The 13,291-nt window shown below is 40.2% G+C and overlaps 1 protein-coding gene across 1 annotated transcript in view; it reads right to left on the reverse strand.

The window, feature by feature from the left end:
- Positions 1-13,291, reverse strand: part of MYRFL (myelin regulatory factor-like) — a 78,011-nt gene that overhangs the window by 42,975 nt on the left and 21,745 nt on the right. The window contains 4 exon segments of the mRNA XM_019543938.1: positions 2,480-2,570; positions 3,507-3,617; positions 6,884-6,960; positions 8,996-9,191. Of these exon segments, the coding sequence (XP_019399483.1) occupies positions 2,480-2,570; positions 3,507-3,617; positions 6,884-6,960; positions 8,996-9,191 (475 nt within the window).

Genomic DNA, 13,291 nt, shown 5'->3' on the forward strand with positions numbered 1-13,291 from the left:
CCAACTGTCATTTTCACTGTGGGATCCTAAAATAAACAACTCATTCTAAAAGATACTATCTCTTGTTTCAACTTACTTGCATGAGATTAGATAAAGTAATCTGGCTCTCAGGCATACAAGAAAAATAGGATAAATCCTAGTTTTTTGTTTGTTTGTTTTGTATAACTAGTTCTTTACTAAAATTGAAATAGTAACACTGAATTCAGGCATTAACGTATGAATCTAAGTAAAATATCAACATGCCAAAAAAAATCAGCATATTTATAAAGCCTGTGTTTTTGCAAGGCTATGCCATCTGTGACACAGAATTGTGCACATCTTACTGTTTGCCACAATTAGAGCATGATCTGATATGCCTCTTAACCACTACTCAGTATGTAGTTGCTTCATCTTTCATCCTACTGTACTGCAGACCAAAGCATATGCTTTTCCCATAAAACACATTCAGTATGATCTGCCACATTATAATAAGCAGTGACTTTATATATGATCCTGCCTTTTATTCCAAATATGTCAGACCTGTTGAATATAGCTAATGACCTTTCAGCTATATTGCCACTAGTTAGAGAAGGAGTTGGCAAACTACAGCCTGCAGGCTGGATCCAGCCCAATGAGGGACTTTGCCCAGCCCACGGTGGGCCCCTCGGTCCTGCCAAGCCCAGGCAATCCAGCCCATGGCATATCCCACTGCCCTCGGGTATGCAGCAGGACTGGGGAGGCACCATGGCTGGATAGCATTTCCTGGAAGCCCTGATGATAGTGAGGAGATGACAGTCAGGCCCTGTTTGTGCTAGTCTTCAAAAGCACAGGCAGGGCCTGAGCCCCAAGCTGAGCACACACCCCTGGCCACAATGAGCAGCTGTGGTGGGAAAAAATAGGACCAGAGCCTGCACTGGGGCTGCCGTGTGGCTTCTCCCCACCATTGCCATTGCCCATGCACCCAGTGGGGTGGTAGGGAAGAGCCATAGGGCAGTTCCAGCTGCCCATACAGCTCCCTGCCCGCCCACAGCCCCATCCCACGTAGGGAGGTTATGGTGAGATGTTGCACCAGGGGACAGGGACTGCTGACCCAGCAGCCCATGACAGTTTTCCAAAACTAGACATAAAATCTCAGTCCAAGAATGAACTCAATGTAAAAATAAATGCATCTTCCTGAATGTGCAAATCAAAAATAGTGACAAAGTCCCAGCTCCCAGCAGCCCATAAGGCATACCACTTTCTATTGCCAAACATCACATGTGGTTGTGATGCATGTAGCAACATGTTCAGCATAAGTCCACAGCACAACTCAAAGTGACACCTTTGGAGCTGTAGCAAGGTGCCTGAACTACTCTTCTACAACATCCCAGTGAATCTGCAAATAGACAACTCCAGTGCCTCTGCTCCAGCAAATATTAGCAAAGTGAAATGACAGCCAGGGTCAAGGATACTCCCAAGCTTAGCAACCCATCAGTCTAACCTGGGTAAAACACACCAATCTTCATGCCAGCATACACAAAGCAGTCATGTCAAGCAGTCGTCAAGAGAAAGTACTTTTTTTTTAAGCAACATGCAGTTAACTTGTGGACTTCACTGCCACAAAGTGGTGGAGACAGATAATGTAGCCAGGTTCAAAAAGAGACTGGATAAATTCGTAGGTGACATCTATTAATGGCTATTGAACAGAATGGTTGGAGATGATTCTTCTGGCATCTCTAAACCTGACAGATGCCAGGACGGGTAAGGAATAGAGGATTAGATATATCCAGTTCAGTGGTCTCCATGCAGAGCATCCACTTCTGCCATGGTCAGAGATAGGATACTACTAGGCTAACTGACCCAGTATGGCACTTTTTACATACTTGTGTAGCCAGAATCACATGTATTCACCATTAACTCTGCAGCTTTGGTGACCAGAGACCCATTTCCAGCTGGGTAAACTGGGGAAAGCCTTCAGCCCAAGTCCAGAGTAGAATTTGAATCTCAGAGTTGCACATCACCCACTTTGTCCCCCCCCCAAATTATAGTACTGCAGTCAATTTTGTTGCTTCTAATCAAAGTCCTCTGGACAGCAGCAAATCTGCCAAGGGTCAGATCAGTTCCATGGTGCTGTTGCTTGGGGAAAAAAAAGAAAAAAAGCCTGGCTGTAGTTATTCACTGGAAGAAAGGACTGAAAAATAAAAGTTGAGGCAGAGATTTTGCCTCAGAAATGTTTTATATTAATTTATTGAAATGTGTATTGCAGCTACCACCAAAAAAGGACCTAGTCAAAGGTCTGGGAATTTGACAAATGACTACACACCAACCTGAACTGCACAGAAATACAGGTAACCAGGAGAGCCAGGTATTTCATAACTATTTTATAGATAATATCACCCTAAACATTTTTACTGATTATATACAGTTAAAATGGGCATCTCACTTCTACCAAAATTGAACGTGAATTATTTCCAGTAATTATGAATGTTTTCACACAAAGATAACGTGAACTTGTACCTACCCTCACAATTATCTTTTCAGAGACTTGTGCAGACAGCAAATAGGACTGGTCCTGAGAGACAGCATATAGTCCAACCACCAGCATGAAGTATCTAATTTGAAATGTATTTAAATGGTTAAAAAATAAAATAAAATAATCTTTTTATAAGAAGGAAGTACTTTTCTGGAGCAATTCTGCAGTTACATCAGTAATAGTTCTTGTATTTTAAGTATTACTTACGTTATATTATGGAAAAAAGAGGGAGGCTTCTTACTCTGCTTCACTCCATCTCTATTAAAACTTCATTTAATAAGGCCCATTGAAATCAACAGAAAGACTTCAGAATTGTTAACCCTAAGTATACAAGAATCAGGAGTCATAGCCCCAAAGATCATGAAACCAGCGAAGCAGTTAGGTGTACGTCTTTATTTCTCTTCTGGTTTCTGAGGCCTTAGGACATAACACTCAAGTCACATTTTCCAGCGTTCCTTTCCAAGAACCCAAACCTACTTGTTTCTATTATAAATACCAGCATTCTCATAATTCTGTGACCCCAGAAGCTAACGGTGCCTATAAATGAGTGCAGAGGCTGCTCTGATGCACTGCAATTACAGCACATTGGTGCAGACTTGATTGCGTCTGCCAGAGCATGGCGATTACTGCACTCCAGGAGCATCTTGTATCTCATGTATCAGTGTCCCTGCACTTAAAAATGGTGGCAGGGCGCTTGAGCTAAAGCTCATTGAATGAGCTTTAGTTCAAGCACCCCCACTGGCATTTTTAAGCACAGGGACACTGATGCATAAGATGGTGTAGCATTGTAATTAGAGCGTCTCTTGGAGCTGCTCTAATTAAAGCGACACCCCCCATTCCCCTCTGAGCACAGCACATGTAGAAGTGCCCTAGGGCTTTAGGGCAGACACTAACTGTCACAATACTCCGGATAAAATCACAAGTCTGCAACACTTAGATTTTCACCCATGTCAATAAATCATGCAGTCCTCCCTCCACACACAGCATCACCACACACAGAAGATTGCTTCAATACCTTTGGTCAGGATTAGGTTTCCCCTTTTTTCTCATGTTATTTGCTGTTGTTTCACTGAAATGCAGTCTTCCCAGTGTTACGTTGGTGACCTGGTCTCCTGGAAGATCAATTCTGAAACAGAAAAGGAAACAACATAGGGCATAGCAATCACTTGGATCCTTTGTTTGCATTCAGGTTTCTTCAAGATGATTAAATAGCTCACATTAAAAAAACCCCAACATCTCAGAAAAATGAAAGGGTAATACAGACATCTCAGGATAAGTGGCTAATAAATGTAATGCACTTTCTTCTTTCACAAAGCACTTCAGTATCACATTTAGTCAGTCACAACATTCATTTTCAGAAGATAAATCGGGGTGAATATAGTCAAGCACACACAGGATACAGGACAACACTGAGAACCCTTCTATCAGAAGCATGTCTGCCATCTCCACGGACAGAGCTATACATCATAGGTCCAGTGATATGTATGGGTATCCATTGCTAATTTGGATCTGAACTGTATATTACTAATGTTAAATTTGCACATCAAGTAAAGGTTAATTTCTGTTTGTTATGGATACTTATCTACAAGTCCTTTGTATATAAGCTGTTATAAAATATATACCTATACAGAAAAGGCCCCTATTACCAGTGCTAATGATTTGATCAGAGATATTAATCAGTTCAGCTACTCAATTCCCTCCTGATGTAAATCAATGTTACACCATTGTGACCAATGAATCAGTTTACCAAAACTGAAAATCTATCCCTGGCAAAAAATAGCCATGATAGAGATGGTTTAGACCTAATCTGGCTCCCCCTCCAAATCAGAATTCATTCATGCAGATTTCAGCTAAGAGGGTTAAGTCATACATTTCATAAGATATTTTTCAAATGAGGCATTTTTATTATATGGTATCCATATTATGGAGCTTTGGTTCTTCTATCTTGCCCAAATGTTTTTTATTAGATTCCACCCCCCTCCCAACATAAGATGTAGGAAGAATTTATGCATATGTCACATTAAATTAAATTTTCCTTTGACCACCAGAAAACCACAAGAATAGAAAAATATTGAGCCATGAGACAGTCAGTCCCTCTTGTATGACTGCAAGTAAAATATTTACACTGACCACAAAGAGGAAATGTCCAACAGAGTTCATGCTACCAACATACATATGATATAAAACACAGAAAACACTGAACAAATCGGTTGTCACTATGAACTCTGCCCTGACCTCCTTCCCAAAATATTTCTTTTGATGCACATTATATTTTGCCTCTAAAAGGAAGATAGACAGGGTTTTGTTTGGGCGGTTTTGTTGGGAGGGTGGGGGTTCAATTTCTCAAAAGCATATATTGAAAGTTTGGAGAGCCGTTTGTCTTTGGAAGAACATTTTAAATAAAGAGGACCCAAATTCCATGACTTTGAAACATAACATAAGTGTTTTATCTACTGCATTACTCATCATGATTATGTAGAGACAGTCAAAAAGCCAGAGACTGAATTAATACAGTTTCTGCAGGTTTCTCTAAGCTGTGAAGCTTGAACCGATAATGAAGTGAACTGATGTTAACTAAATCGGTTAAGTTTGATATGGATTCATCCAGATCTATCTTAAACTGCTTGTGGGCATTTTGAAACTGGCTTATGTGCACTGAACTTCTGTTCTGTCACAGGTTTAAACCAGTTTCCAATCACTTGAACTGGTTTGTGTGTAACGTCTGTCCCTAGCCTATTTGATTAATACTCTGGGGCCAGATCTCCTCACTTTTCATTATGAAAAGCCACCAAACTCACAGGAGAAACCCAAGGTACACAGATATGGTAAATCAATGAGATTATTTGAGGCATCAGTGCCTCTCTCTCCAAATAGTTCTAGTTTCTCCAGATCTGCTTTCTCAGTGACATGCTATAATTGGAGCCACGCTATCTAGGATTACTCCGTGTACTGCAGCTCCTACTGTATTTCAAGTGTTGAGGTTATAAGACTTTAGGCTCTCTGCTTTTTTATGGAATTCCAAGAGGTTTCTGGGGGCAGAGGGAAAGCAAATCTACAACCAAGATAACTGCTTAAATTTGAAGGAAGTCACTACTAGAGCCAAAACAACAGATTTCAGCTATTTGGGAAAAGAAAGCAGTAATAGTTCAGGAGAACATATCTGAACATACAATAATGTATTGTGAAATAAAGAAATAAAATTGGGGGTTTAGAAAGGAGACACCTGTTGTTGACACAAATAGTTCAACAGTCAGCAGGGAAAGGAGAATGAAATAGATTAAAGTACAAGAGGGCAATAGATTTCTATACATGTGACTTATTGTAGGGTCAGATGAAGAAGTGAAAATAGGACTGGTAAAAAAGGACATGCAGCTTCAGCAGAGAAGAATGCTGGACACAGCATCTGATGAAGTGAGCTGTTGCTCACAAAAGCTTATGCGTCCCTGATTCACTTAGTCTATAAGGTGCATGTGTACCCTGCCTTCTGCCTGACTTCAGACAACCACAGCTAATACCTCTCTTTGAGCAAAATGTTTGTTATGAGTGCCCAAGCCAGCAAGCTAGAGAGTCAGTTTCTCTCCCTCACTCTGTGTTTCTTATTGAAGCTATTCTACCATGTGTAACTAAATATTCATTGGGCCAGAAAGGATGAGACCCCATACTCCAAGGAATATTTATATACAGTATTTATATCAAGTGAAACAGGTCCAAGTGGAGAAACAGAGAGACCACAGAAGATCAAATAGCATAGTGGTTATGGCACTAACCTGGGATGTGGTAAATTGTACAGAGGTCTCCCGTCTCCCAAGAAAAAACATGCCCACCAAATTACAGGCTACAGTGGAGTGAGGCTTCCCACCACAAAACATTTCAAGAGGCTTTGGTTTCTTTCCATGTGACAAATATTGCAGAGAAGTTTACCCTGTATTTTACTCCAAGGACAACATACCCCATAGTAAGAAACAGACCCATTACCAGCTGTCTCAAGTAGGCTGCTTGTGGTAAGCATGATTGCAGTGCCTGGTCACTGGGTGATGAGGAAGCCAGTTTGTACTGAGCAGCTATTAACTGGGAGAGTGAACACACAACTGGTATACTCATTTAAGCTATAATCTCCGTCTAGTTAATCCTTACTTTTTGAGAAGCACCTTTACTCTAGAATGGGGTGACTTACACTGGTACACAGCTGTACACCATAGACCCACTTCATTTTTACTACAGAGTAAAGTCAATTTAATCTTTAGTAAAGTGCTATATGTCCACATCCTCAAAGGTTCTCTCAAGATGAAGGTGGGGGGGAACTTTTTCTGACCAGAACTATTTGGAACATGACTGATACCACAGAACAACAGCGGTGGTGAGGGGGTGGGAAAAATAAATGATTTTCCTTACTTAACGGGATGAAAAGATTTTTTGCTTCGGTCCGACTGAGACTGCTCAATGGCAATTGTTTGATTTGGGGCTTCTACCTATATTCAAGAGGTAAACAAGCATTGTAAGTGCAAAACTGAAATAAAGACAGGAAAAGTTAATGTTGCAGTGTGAATAGACTGAAAATCCATATACAAATTGGTTTAAGATCTGTAAAGTCTCCCTCAGCCACCAAAAAAATTATGTGTGTAGGAATTACATATATACGTAAATTACATATGTAGGTGGCACCTATGTAAACATATAGGTGCTACTAGATCAGACCTTTATTCGGCATTAACCAAAAACCTAGGTCGCAGTGTGACCAATAAGTAACAGATGTTTCAAAGGAAGCTGTAAAATCTCCATAATGGAAGATTATGTAATAATATGCAAAAGACGAAAGCCTCTTACTTTTGCCAAACTGTTTGCAGTCAGTTGCTATCCTGAAGCATAAGCACACATATCAGGGCTGTGCGAAGCTTTGGTCCCCAATTCGATTCAGCAGAGATTCAGCTTGATTCAGTTGCCAAAATCGCCAAATCCAAATCAAATCAGGAGATCCTTTAATGTCTCCAAATCAAATCGGAACCCTCTGAATTGATTTGGAGAGATTCATAAAGATTCGAATTGAATATGGCCTGTTTTGCACACCCCTAATACATATATCTTCATCCTAACCAGGACGGTCCCACAGATTCTTTTTATACTAATATTTAAACCTCTTTCTGAATCCTATTCAGAAAAGCAAGTTCCAACAGTAACCTCTGCATTACTGGCCTAAGAAACAGGTAGAAAAACAGAGTAATTAATTATATCAGGGCAGTTCAACTAGCAACCCATGGCCTATGTGTAGGGGCCTTCCAAATTCACAATTTTGTGATTTTTGTGGAAACAGCAAATTTGGTAGGTCCCTTGTGAAAAAACTGGTCCCCATGAAAACATGTGAAGATTGTGAAAAAGCAGCAAAATGGGGGGGGCGGGGATCAAAAAAAGGGGAGGTTGCAAGCAGAGGTGTAAAGCCCTGGTATCAGAAAGCAGGGGGAGAGCAAAGGAGGGGAGGAGATTTTTTTCAGCAGACCATGGTACCCTCCAAACACACATCTCTGATTGGCTGAGGGGCCCTGGAAGTCCTGCCCTCTTTGGAGACTAATAGATAGCCACCTGTCAATCTCCAGGGAGGGATGGGACTTCTGGGGCCCCTCAGCCAGAGGCATGGGGGAAGTCTGCTGTGCTCCACCACAAAAATGGTGCTTAATGCTGTGCCGTGACCATGAAATCTGGAGGCAACCTCCATGAATTAGGTAGGTCCCTGCGTATACGCAGCGGGTGCTGATAGACATGGGGGAAAGACAAACCAGACAAACAAACATAAAAAGAAACCCATCACTTTACTGGAAAAGGAATCACGTCAGTTTGATCCAAGTCACTCAGTGTCTGTATATAGCTCATGCACTTCAGCAGGGCTTTTCAGTGTTTTTATCCAACAGCTGATTAAATCAGTTATTAGATGAAAGCACCAAAAAGCCCTGCTGAAGTGCACGAGCTATACAGAGACTGGGAAGCTGGATCAAACTGACAGGATTCCTCTTTTGGGCATGCGCTACTCTTGGTGCATCAAGCTGAAAGTACAGCACTGTTTGTTTCTTTTAATTTTCATGTCTGTAAGCAGCCAGTAAGCACAACAAGTAGTGCAAGGCAAATAGCTCTACAAATTTAGCCCTTTCTTTGTTTGTGGACTGTTCAAGAATAAACTTTTATTTTACCATTTTTTGTGAATTACTTGCTCTAGTTGGTCTTTGTGGCATCTGACTGGCCACCTGTGCTACATGTTCTCTGATCAGAATTCAAACTTTGACAAAGAGGGGGGAAATCAACACCACCACAGTACCCATGTAAATATTTCTTCATATGTCAGCACAATGAGCAGCAGAACAAAGAGGTCAGTCACTCAATTCTATTAATCCTCAAACAACTAAAAAAAAGGGGGTGCTTATAACTAATTAAATGAATTGTTATTCAGTTGCATCCTAATACCATTTTCATTATTCACCCTAGTACATTGGTAATCACATTAGAAACAGAGACACTTGCCTTAATTCCAAAAGCTTTCAGATAATACTTTTCTATCGGTTTCAATCCCACTGGAGTTTTGACATATTTTGGATTCCCAGCAACTCGAACATGGATTGTGATTTGAAAATGGTTCTTCTTCTGGCAAACAAAAGCATCATCTGTTGTTGAAAAATTAAATCCTTTGTCTGTCACAATGCGGTATCCTATATCAGGACTATGAAAACAGTAATAAAAAATAGCAGCTGTAAACACAAAGACATTTCACATCCATTTATGTGGTTTTCTTTCAAATTTGATTTTTACTGTTTAAATGAAAAGGGGAATATACAATCACAGTCAACAGTCCTACACATTTTGGTTTTTTTATCCTCTTTGAGGTAAAAAAAGAATGCTTTAAATATTAATGGTATCTTTACTTTCACACTTTGGATACAGGAAGGTTAAGAATGGGGAAGCTTATATAGTTTTGCTTACAAATGATGATCTCCATGCTTTCTCCAGCACACACAAGCTGATTTCCCAGAGTTCAGTGTAATACAGTATTACTATAAATAATTAAGCCTAAATAGTGCATGCGGTATTGTCATGCAAATAAACCAGACGTCTTCTTTTAAAACCCTGAATTCCTACATCCAAGCTTCTACAGGAGCTTTTGAAGTCTAGTAAGGTTTTATTCAGACCAAATGAACCATTACTGAGAAACACTGTAAAAATCACTAAAATGCATTGTTTTATGGCATTTGTCATACAGAATATAATAGGATTCTATTCTGCTCATCAGGAGGGCCAATTTGTCAGCAGTAGGAAGAGATGAGCTTTATATCCTTATTTTCCCTGATTCAGAGCACATGGGGCAAAGGTGTCAAAAGATCTTTCTGACAGAACTGATGAATTACCATCCAGACAATGGTTCTGGACTGCTGATTTAAGACATTGATAATCCTGAAATAATAGGACTACATGGCAAGTCTTTCTTGTGTGGAGAATAACTTTCCTCATTAAGTTTGATAATTCTGATTTCTTGTCTGATGCTACTATGGAGTTCTTCATTAGCCTGGCCACTAAAGATGGCTTTTCAGAACCAATCCATTCATTTCCTCATTATAAGTTAGAAGAACTTAAATGGATTTAGATTAATAAAATCTCTTAGATTTTATAAGAGACTTAAGGAGTTGATTTTTCTGCAAATGATGAGTGTCCCTTTCACAGAAATTTTAATCATTGATTTTCTGAAACTGGGAGTAAAAAGCCTTCATAAATTATTAAATCATATTGCCATGATTTTTTATTTTTAATGTCCATCAGCTCTTTAGAACTACATCACTTACATTTCTTAAGCCTCCATATATACATTTAGAAACATCTTTTATTTACACATGACTGATGACTGCGTGATTGTGTAATAGTACAGATTTAGGTACAAAGTCAATTTGGTAGTTAACATTCTGAAGACAAGTTCAAAAAAATTGCTTTAACAAAGATGTAGGGATTAAGAAACAAAATGGCAAATCTCTGCTTCCTATCTAGAGTATTTAGATTGAAATTTAATCTGAATAACATTTGCCTAACTGGACTATTATCACCTTCACCCAATTATGTGCAATATCTAGGATTGATCCTGAAAGACGCTTCAGTAGGAGCTGAGGTCAGCCACCTTTATTGACTAGCTACTGCTGCTAGACAACTTAAAATACTATGATCCCAAGTTTTATTTTCTCCGAGTCTGAGCCATTGTATGGTAGGGAAGGCAGTAAATTGGTGGCGTGCTCGTAAAAAGGCATAACACTTGCCCCAGTAACTATTATAGGCAGGGCTCCTCCACTGCAACCATCCTGGATTACTAGAGGTGAGGGGTCTAGGACCATGCCCGTCTTCAACCAACTCAACATAAGCATGCCTCCTCTTGGTTTGATTAGTAACACTGGCATTGTTAATCAAGCCAACAGCATTTCTTCCATAGCATTTGGTAGATGGTTTATACTTGGCTTGTGTAGTGACCCAAGCTGTATGGGAGAAGAAAACAAAAAAAATCTCCCTTTGCCCTTCTTCCCTCTCCACTCAGTGGAGATAGAAATTGATCCACAGAGTAAAATGATAGACTAACAGCCTAGTCCTGGAAACTGTCCACACATGAAGGTCATACCATAAGATCCATGGTCAGAGAGCTTGGCTTGCAGGATCAGATCATAAAAGCTTACATCTTTGAAAGGTCCATGGATACAAATCAAAGGTGAACAAATCATTCAAACTGAATTCAGTGAGGTTGCTAACATGACTGATGTTTATAAAACATTGTCAGATCAGTCTCTTTATGTTTGAAATGGGCATATTTTTTTCTGAAAATGCTGAACACGCCTCTGAAAAAAAAAAAAAATCAGACTTTTTTTTTAAACAGTCTCAGGGCTTTCTGGAAATGCACAAAAAAAATCACAGGGTGCTCCTGAAAATCTTGATCCAAGACTTAGGAGTTAAATAAAGCTTGAGAAGCTTCTAGGTAGTGCTAGGCCACAGAATTTCCAAGCAAGATGAACTATGCAAATACAGAATATTAGTTCAACCTTCTCTTTGCTTTTCTAACCAAATTGGCACTTACTTGAGACAATTCATTTCAGAATAGAGTCCCCCCTGCTTTGGCTTATGAAGGTGAAGATATCAAAAGTTGAGAAAAAGTTGGGAAAAAAATTCTCTCTCTCAGAAAACTACAGAACCCTAAGAAAAGGGCAAGTTAATTTGGTTGGGTTTAATAACATTCTACCTACATTTATCAGTGACAGGCTCTTCAGAAACCAACAGGATTTAGCAACATTAAACCAAGAAAATCTGTACGTTGGGAACATAACTACAGCATATCTTGGGACAAAGACTGATGATTTTCCCCTAAGGTAATACAATAGCCCTTTTCCCAAAATAATGGTCATAATGAACCTATTTAGGTTTTTTAATGGTCACCATCATATTTATTTATATTATCAAAGTGCCTCTGGTTTATTAATGTAGTTTATGTCAGGATATTAATTTAGAGCATCTGTTACAAGTTTTGCACTTGCGGGAAACTGAATAGTTGATCAGATTGTCATCTCAAGTCATCTCAAAGACACAACTCGAAATGTAGCTAAGGAGGAGCATTATGCATTGGTAATGAGAAACCAGTTCTACGTATGCAGGGATCCAGATCACAAACTCCTCTCCAATAGGATGGTCATTGGTTCCAACAGCAAAGACAGCAAAGCTTGAAGAAGTGTTACAGATACTAAACCATCTTCTCACCCCCGGGACACAGTTGGCCAGCCTCCGGCATGGGTGCCACAAGTGGCATGCACAGACTGTGTGGCACACAGCAGACTGGAGATGGCACAGGTAACAGTGTCAGGGATGGAGGATAGGACAGGGAGCAGAAAGCAGAGCAGTGAGTCAGACAGGGAGTAGAAAGTAGAGCAGATTGGGTAAGGGAAAGGGATTGGAGTGGCACATGGGAAGAATGTAGGGCTAATTCGTGGCATGCCTGCTGAAAAGGTTGGTCCTCACTGCTTCAGGGTGCACAAACAAACAAATTAGAGCTGGGGGGAGCAGGGACTCGCACAGAGCAGCTAACAGATTGTAACTTTCTATGCTCACTTTTACCCCACAGTACAGGTGCAGCAAGGCAGCCCCACACCTGCTGCCATTGGTATTTTTGTGCATGCTCCCCCTACAAGGAACTACCTGGGGCTGCTGCCCTGGTTGTCCCCTGCTCTGTTATGCTACTGCCCCAAAGTAAGTGAAAGTTAACTCAGGGTAACTTAGCTGCGTTTCACTGAGGTTTGTTCAGTCACCCAAGCTGCATAGGACTGGAACAGAAAAGCCTCCTTTTAACTGTCTTCCTGTGACTCAAGAAGGGGAGATAAAATCTGATGCACGAGTTACAGTTTCACTTTAGCTTTCTGCAAGGTAAGATCAGGAACTGCCAGTTACTGCAGGTCAGCTGCTTCTCAGCAAGTCCCTACCTGCTTTTAACTTATTACAGTTTGTGCATTTGTCCATATACACTGGTCCTTCACAACAGGGTTGAATGTGGAACAGCATAAAAAAATTTGTACAGCTGCTCTGACAGTGTACCTTGGTAAAAGACTTCAGTAGCCAGTGTAGATACTGGTTTACTAACATTGCTTTTCAAAGTGGTCTTTGGCTTTCCCACACATTTTGGGAGGAGTAGGTCTGAAGGGAAATATTTTAGAAGTCTTTTGTCACAGTGACTAATGACTTACTTCAGCACTAAGAGATGAACAAGCCAACAAGATGGAGTTTCTATTAAAAGAGTTTGCTGCCCAAACAGTA

The sequence above is a fragment of the Crocodylus porosus genome, unplaced genomic scaffold (genome assembly GCF_001723895.1).
Source record: "Crocodylus porosus isolate Cpor-Errol unplaced genomic scaffold, CroPor_comp1, whole genome shotgun sequence".
NCBI classification, from domain to species: Eukaryota; Metazoa; Chordata; order Crocodylia; family Crocodylidae; genus Crocodylus; species Crocodylus porosus.